The 8,232-nt window shown below is 48.2% G+C and overlaps 1 protein-coding gene across 1 annotated transcript in view; it reads left to right on the forward strand.

The window, feature by feature from the left end:
* The window catches only part of NRXN2 (neurexin 2), a 300,535-nt gene extending 295,462 nt beyond the window's left edge, over positions 1-5,073 (forward strand). The window contains exon 22 of the mRNA XM_066610141.1: positions 4,178-5,073. Coding sequence (XP_066466238.1) covers positions 4,178-5,073 — 896 coding nt within the window. The remainder of the gene's footprint in view (positions 1-4,177) is intronic.
* The last annotated feature ends 3,159 nt before the right edge of the window (positions 5,074-8,232 follow it).

Below are 8,232 nucleotides of genomic sequence, written 5' to 3' on the forward strand. Positions count from 1 at the left end.
TGCCGAACAAGCCACTCTAAAGAAAAGGAACCAGCGGACTATGCGTATGCCATCGCAGTGCCACTCCCTGGCCCACCCTGCTTCACATCCTTGGTGCCTCGCTTCTCCTTGGGATCGGGGAGGGCTGCTATGACTGTGGCACTCCTATAAATATCATTTTCCTATAAAAATTCGTCTCTTCATATGCAACATCTCTGAGTCTGAGCATCAGACCTCCTCCACCACCCTCAACCAAAACAAGCAGAGAATGGCTGGTAGGATTGGAATTATCCTTAATTGCAGATGTGTTTTGATAGCAGACAATCTTTTTCTACTGTAAAAAGAAGCACCATGATATAATTTCCAAAATCATACAGGACTTCACACCACAACATTGTTATTTGAATATGGGGGAAGCAACCACAAATGAAAATATGCAAATAACTACATCATAAAATGATGGGCAATCCTAAATCATGTCTACACAGAAGCAGGCCTCATGGGACTTACTCAGGTACATGTGTATAGAATTGTGCAAAATCCAGTTAAGACCAAAAAGAAGGATTCCAAAGGTGACCAAATACTCAGGAAAGGCTCAGCAGAGCCTCAGGCAAAGTGTGGAGGAAACCAGAGTTCCTCCCTGCTGGCTGCTGGCAAGCCCCGACGGCCAGGCTCCCTTCCTGATGGGTGCTCCTCTCTGACCGGAGGGGGCTGCTTATTCAGAAAGGCCCAACAGGCTGCTTTCTATCTCGTTTTTATTTTCAGTTTGGTGTCAGGCAACCTGCAGTTTTCAATTTGCCTTACGTTGAGATTAATTTAAATATTGTATGAGTTATTTGGTGGGGGAACAACATGGCACTAAAAAACCATGACAGCTGGGGAGGGGGAAGAAAATTATTTTTCTCTGGAGTACAGCTGCTGTTCTCCCTGGAGTGCACTCACTTGGTCTTCCTCACAATGATTGTACAAAGTAGTTCCTTAAGAGGTCTGTTTTACGGGGGGGGGGGAATTGAAGTTGGATGTGCCCAAGCCTGGAACTCAAAGCTCTTTACCAAGGGCCCCTGACTGCTCAGCTCCTCCTCCCAAGAATGCTTCTGATACCTCCAACACCAGGCCTCCTCCCACCACCATTGCGGTGCTTGGTATCTGCAGGAGAAGCCCATGCGCTCACAGCCCAAAATGATCCTCAAGCTTGGAGGAGGCCAAAAGGCTTCTCTAGTCCAGCCCCTCTCAAAATCTGCATCAACCCTCCCCCTCCTCCAGTCCAGACCACCAGCGGCCATCACAATCCCAAATATGCACCAGGCTTGTTTCTTCCACACTTTGGAGTTCCTGGTTTTCATTGCTTTATTTGCAAACCTTGGAGCAACATGACAATGAAACCAGCTACCTGGGGGAGTTGGGCGAATGCTTCCCCTCAAATGGTCAGAAAACAGAGGCTTCTGCTTAGAGATGCCTTCTGTTACAGATGCCCAGCTTTGGGTTCCTGCACCAAGCAAAGGATTGGCCTAGTTAGCTTGCAGGGCCTTCTCCGACTGTGTGGTCTTGTTAAACTAATGATTGATACCTAAAATCATTCTTATTAATTGTTGATGATGATGGTAAAGAAGAGTCTTCATGTCTCCCTTTTCAACACAAAACAATTCCCAAAACAGTTCACTTTGCAAAAATGAAGGAAAAGAGTCCTCCCTGACCCAAAAGGGACCCAAAAGAGTTAGGAAAAAAAAAAAGACCAGCAAACAACCACTGGGAAAAAGATGCTCTTCTGGGGTGAAGAGAAGTAGACAAGAGAATCACCATCTAAAAACTGCCTCCTTGTCAAATTAATAATAATAATCATAATAATGATTGTGGTGCAAGAAAACAAGTAGTCATGGGGGCCTTGAGTGCTATCCTGAAACAGCTGGAAAAGCACCTGAACACCATCAGGATGAGCACAAGTACCATCAGTCAATTACAAAAGGCTGCCTTACTAGCAACAGTGCAAATACTCTGGCGATGTTTGTAATGCAGCATCATGAAGACCAAAAATAACTACCTAACCTAGGTCCTTGGGAAGGACTTGATAGGTGGATACAAACAAAATCCAGTCAAAAACAACATGACTGTGTGAAAATATAATGATAATAGTAATGAGCAATACAGTCCCAGAAGTCTCCTCCAAGTTAATGTAGAAGTCATATAACCAGAAGGGAAGTCAGAGTCCTCCACCAACACATCAGATCTTCTAAGTCAAGGATGCCAAACATAAGGCCCCATGGGCCAGATGCAGCCCCTGGAAGCAATTCATCCAGGGCCCCCAATAGCAATTTATCTGGGCTCTCCCAGCATGATAATTGGGATAATTGGATAAGATATGAAAATCTTGAAATGATGAACAAGATTTGCACGTTCTGTTATGAGAACTAATGAGTTTCTTTGTGAGAAACTAATGAGTTTCTTTGTGAGAACCAAGTGCCTGTTTCTATCATTTGCTTAATGATGTCACTTCCGGTCCTCAGCAGGCACCATGATTGCTATTCAGTCCTTCTATGAAATGAGTTTGATGCCTCTGATCTAAGCTAACCCCTTCTCTCTCTCTTCTCTCTCTCTTCTCTCTCGCTTTCTCTCTGCCTCACAATCACACAAGCTCTTGTGCACATCCCATGAAAATAGCTGAGTGGTGCCTCTGTTTACATGCATCTGTTACATACATTATCTGGGAAGCATCAGATTTCTCTAGGATGCTTTGCTTCTGGGAGGGATGGCTACTGAGTCCTCCCTCCTCTTCTTCCTTTTGTTCTATGCACCCCTTCCAAGCTGCAGCACCATTTGTGACCAGGAGGTCCTCCAGCTTCTTCAGTGTGGAAAATAATTCCAGAAGGGTTTCAAGGGACTCGGCCCTAGAACATGTGCAGTTAGTAGTGTGGAAGGTTTCACCTCTCACCCTGAGTGCTTTCTTTGACCCCTGAGCTGCCACGGCCCACTCCTCCCTCCACGCACCGGGAGCATGGGTTTTCAGTCAGGCTGGCGCTTCCTAAAAAGCCATCACTCTTCTCACTTGATCTGAATGATTGGCACACTGGTGCCCTGGCTTAGATGAAGACTGGGGGCAGAGCTCAGATCTAAAAGGGGCAGAAGGGGGGGAATGGTAAAGGGAAAATGGTGGGAGGGGGAAGCAGAGAATCAGGACTCCTGGGTTCCTTTCTCCCCGAGGCTTTGCGAGAAGCCTGTCAGACGTCTGGCATTTTTTTTGTCTTAATCTTTCCAATTCCAGACGCAGAGAATTCCACTCTGCTTGTAACAAAAAGCCATCGTGATTATGGCTAAAAAGATTTCCTCTTTTCCTCACAATTCCCCCAGATTCACAACAGGACAAAAAAAAGGCCCCTGAATTGCAGCGTTCCCTTGCGATTTCAGAATGGACCTTGGTTGTTGGGGTGCTGTGGGGTTGGGGGTTGGGGTGAGGAGTCGGTGGGAACACACATACAAAGTGGGTGGGAGGGAGGGTGGCCTCGGGTGGAGTGGGGAGGAAGGGAAGATTTTGAATGATGCAGCCATGGAAAGAAAAGAATGGAATCTAGAGAGACAGAGGAACAAGTTGGAAAAAAAGTCAGATACAGAGAGATGTTTAAAGCAAAGCAAAGCAAAGAAAAAAAGTTGGTTTTCCTCCCAAAAAACATTCTTACCTAGTTTTCTTTTTTGTAATTTTTTTTCTTCATGCTAAAATCACACGGCCTATTTGTTGATGTAAGTTGACTGAATTCCGTGGTTTGCTCTCTTATTTTTAAACAGAAAAACAAACAGAAAGGGAAAAAAGAGGAAGGAAAAAAGGAAAAAAAAGAAATAAGTATTTAGTATTTCATAGGAGAGAGGCTGGGAAGAGAAAGCAGACAGTGAGGGTGTAATTGCTCTTAAATTCTGCTGTTTTTATCTGTTTAAATTTTTTGCACATTAAATGACTCTCTTTTAATTCTTTCTTTTATCTCTTTTAATTCTTTTGGTTTTTTTTCCTTTGATTATGAGTTCTCTAGACTTTTTTTTCTCTTTCAATGTGTTGCAAAGGCAAGAGAGGAAAGCTAGAGGCCAGGGATGGAGGGGTTTGTCTAGCTATTACTCGTGGCTTAAGTTGTCTTGTGTCGGAGGGCCGAGTGCCAGCTGCCAGGGTGACTAACCTGCTGTCCCCTACTGTCTCTTCCCCCTTTTCTCTCTGTTCTAGGAGGTGAATTAGTATTACCCATAATTACCGAAGACTCACTAGACACCCCTCCAATTGCCACCCGGTCTCCATTCATCCCCCCGCCTCCCACATTTGGCCCTTTCCTAACCGTAGTCGAGACCACCAAAGACACCCTTTCCCCTCCATCCCATCCGAGGCCACCCTGCCTGGCCGACCAAGAAGACAGCGACTGCGAAGAGGGTATCGAGGCCTCCGGCTATGCCTCAGGGGAGGTCTTCGACTCCAGCCTGCCCCCTACTGACGACGAAGATTTTTACACCACTTTCCCCCTGGTCACGGATAGGACCCTAATTGGCCGGCCTGAAGGAGCGTCTAAAAAAGCCCAAGGATACCGCCCCAACCTTAGGACAGGACTGCCGGCTTCGCCCTCCATCCCTGACCTCTTGACCTCCACCACCTCTCCCAACCTGGTCCGTCACATCCCTGCCGGCAAAATGAACAACCGGGAGCCCCTCAAGCCCCATCCCGAACAGTACCCCCCTCTGCCCACCTCATTTGAACCCGACAAGCTAAACAGGCATAAATACCCAGGTATAACCTCTTCCCCCAATTTCCACAATCTGCCCACAGCTAACCCCACCGGCCCTGGGGAGAGGGGCCCCCCAGGAGCAGTGGAGGTCATTCGGGAATCCAGCAGCACCACCGGCATGGTGGTCGGCATCGTGGCCGCCGCAGCTCTCTGCATCCTCATCCTCCTCTATGCCATGTACAAATACCGGAACCGGGACGAGGGATCCTATCAGGTGGACCAAAGTCGGAACTACATCAGTAACTCGGCCCAGAGCAACGGCACGGTGGTGAAGGAGAAGCCGGCCGCTGCCACCAAAACGCCCAACAAGAGCAAGAAAAACAAAGACAAGGAATATTATGTCTGAGCCCCCACCCCACACCCGGCCCCCTAATCCGTGCGTGTGCCAGAGAGACCTGACACCCAACAGACACGCGCAGTGACACCACCCAGACTGACAGCCCCCCAAACTTTCTGGAGAGGAGACCCAAATGCATCCTTTCCCTCCCTCAGCAGAGAGAGACCGGCTGGCGGCACCTGAAAAGCTCCGTCTCTCTCTCTCTCTCGGTTTGCTCATTCCGTTTTTCTTTCAGTCCTCCCTTTGCAAAAAAAAATTTATAAAGTCTGTCAAGCCAACAAGCTTGCAGGGCTACCTCCCCCCTGCCCCACCACCTCTTCTATCCCAACCTCCTTCCAGTCCTGCAAGTTCTTTTTCCCCATTCAGCAAAAGGAGGAGGAGAAAGGAAGCCCAAGTGGCCAAAAACACACCAACCACTTGCTTGGAGTCAGCATGTGTGTTTCCGCCGTCAGCTTGGAAGAGAGGGATGCTCGGGAAGGGGGGGATGGATTCCAGAAGGTGCCTTTCTAGGCAAGGCTGTTGCACTTGACAGCTGTGGCCCCTTTTGCAAGGGGCACAGCTACTTCCTGATGTGGGGGGGGAAACATTGGGGTCCTCCCAGCTGGCCTCATCCCACTCCTTCCTCCCCACAGCACTTCACTCTGAACCAGAATCTCAGCTGCAGTCAATGAGGCTAAGCAATGTGGCTCTCTGCCGAACCCTACCTGGACAGGGGAGAGGAGGGGCCGCAGCCCCACAACTCTCAGAATTATCTCACGCAAAGGGGCCCTGTTGATTCTCTCTCTCTTTCTCTTCGTTAATGTGTCAGAGTCTTGGAAATGTGTGGAATAAAACAAAAAAGAATTTTGAAAAAAGATACCTACTACTAATTATCAGAAATCAAACCAGCAGCGTGGATTTGGGTTCCTGTTGTTGGACTGGGAGCGCTCCCCCTCCCGTTCCCAACAGCCAACTAAATATTCTGCCTCCTAATGAAAGGAGTGGGGTGAAGCCGAGGTCTGTTTTCAAAAGCGGAATGTTGGACACCCAACGCATCCAGTGCAGTTGCACAGTCTGCAGAAAGGGGGGAGGAACCCAGTTTCTCCTGGGGGTGTTTGCTTTACAGGGGTCCAAATGAAGCATTCTGAAATACCTTCCATTTTCCCCTTCACTCTTCCCTGTATCAAGGTGCTATATTGGAGTCTGTCTTTGTGTTTTAATGCATGGAAAAACTCAAACGTTGACTTTTTGTTTTGTTTTGCTTTGTCAAAGGGAAGGGGGGAAAAAGTGTGTCAGGCCAAGCGTAAGGAAAGTGCGCTGAGCCTCATGGAAACCAGAGGCTGCCTTCCAAATGGCTGGAGGGATGGAAGGGTGGGTAGTGTGCGGTTTTGGCTAACCCTCCCCCCCTTTCAGCTGCCTTCCTGGTTCTTCCAAAAGCGAATTGAAATGTGCTGAGTCATAGATAACTCTATGCAGAGATCTATCTGTCCCTAAAGATATACAGAAAGAGAGATCTATCTATATGTAAAGATATATAAGATATAAAAGTATATATAATATCTGATCATAAACAAGGAGCTATCTCAAAGTGGATGTGGGAAGGAGGGGGGGTTCTGATGTTTGCCCCGTGCATATCCCACAACGCACTCTCCTATTGGGCAGGGTGAGATGGGTTGCTTGGAGCAGCAGATTCAGGGAGGGGGTTATTAAAGGGCAGTTTGTTGTCACTGATTCTGTCTTGTCAGCCTGGTGAGCCACATGGATGTTCTGTCTCAGGCATATTTGGGTGCCTCTTGGATTGTCTGTAGGCCCCCCAATCCCAGTTCACACAACCACCCTTCTTAAACCTTCCACCTTGGGCTACTGTAGGGGCTCACCCAGTCTCAGCCAATAAGCAGCGGGGGAGGGGGAGATATGTAGGATAGCATTCAAGAACCACCTGCACACAAATCCCACCCAGGGCTTTGCAGAGCTGGGCTTTTGGTGAACCCTTTCCTGCCAGGCAATCTTGAACCAGCAAATCTGTTGGGAGAGCTTGCTCTCTCTGGTGTTTCAAGGCCACTTCCCCAACGTTTTCACCATGCACTAAAGCCATGAGTGTGCACAGGCTGACCCTTGAGGTGCAGGTTTCAGGAAGTGGGGTGGTTAAAGTCAGGTAGCCCTAGCTTGTAGGAAGCTGAATTTATGGAAATGGGTATGAGAAGCCCATGAGGACTCGTGCCACTTACAGCCTTTGTTTCACCATAGGCTGCACTTGGAGAACTTCCCCCTGGGTTGTGTCTAGGAAGGGGAAGCCATTTAGATCTAACATCTTGAGGCCAAACTGTGCATGATGATGGAGGACCCCTGCCCAACCACACACAAGTGGAACAGAGTGTGATTTCAACCAGAGAAGGCATGGATTAGTGAATGACCCATCACTGGTTCTTCCTTCTGTGTGGACTCCCTCAGCCACTCCTGCACTCCACTCAGCCCTTCCTCCCCTCACCCCAGCCAGGCTCTGATAACAGAATTAGACCAGCTGGGGGAAGCACCCAAGCTTCAGCACCCAAGCTTGTGTTCCTTCCTTCCACACTTTCAGGTTGCACCCCTGTGCACCATTTGGGGCAGGCCCATGTCGAAGGACATGTCTTCCAGCGTAAGGTGCAGTTTGCCCACTGGCACCCAAAAGTGTTTGGGGTCAACCCTTCCACCTTGGATGTGTCCTGTGCAAATCAATCGGAAATGAAGGTGCTTCCCTCTTTGTGTGTGTTTGGGGGGGGAGTGGCCTCATGCCTTAGCAACCCAATAAACACAATTGCCTCAATAGCCAACCACAGCATTTGTGGTATACTATTGCTGATATACCCCTTGCTCTAGGTAGCCTTTGCAAGCCTTTGCAAGCCTACAGACTACAGACTAACCGCCCCTTATTGCCCTACATTCACAGGTGTATTAAAGGACTTAATTCTCCTCTGTTTCTTCCATGCATGTTAATGGAGTGGGCTGTTCATGTAATCCTATCTTAAGTCTCAAGCCTCAGCACAGCTATCTTGTGATGTGGCTAGAGTGGGTTAGAAGGACCATTCCAGTCTTGGCACAAGCAGGGCTATTCACACATTTCACTGTATGAAATGCACCCAGGTGTATGGACACAAGTCCCCATTTTGGTGCAAAGAACTGTACTTACATTAGCATACAAAGTGAACC

Source organism: Tiliqua scincoides, chromosome 15 (assembly GCF_035046505.1).
Source record: "Tiliqua scincoides isolate rTilSci1 chromosome 15, rTilSci1.hap2, whole genome shotgun sequence".
In the NCBI taxonomy this organism is placed as follows: domain Eukaryota; kingdom Metazoa; phylum Chordata; class Lepidosauria; order Squamata; family Scincidae; genus Tiliqua; species Tiliqua scincoides.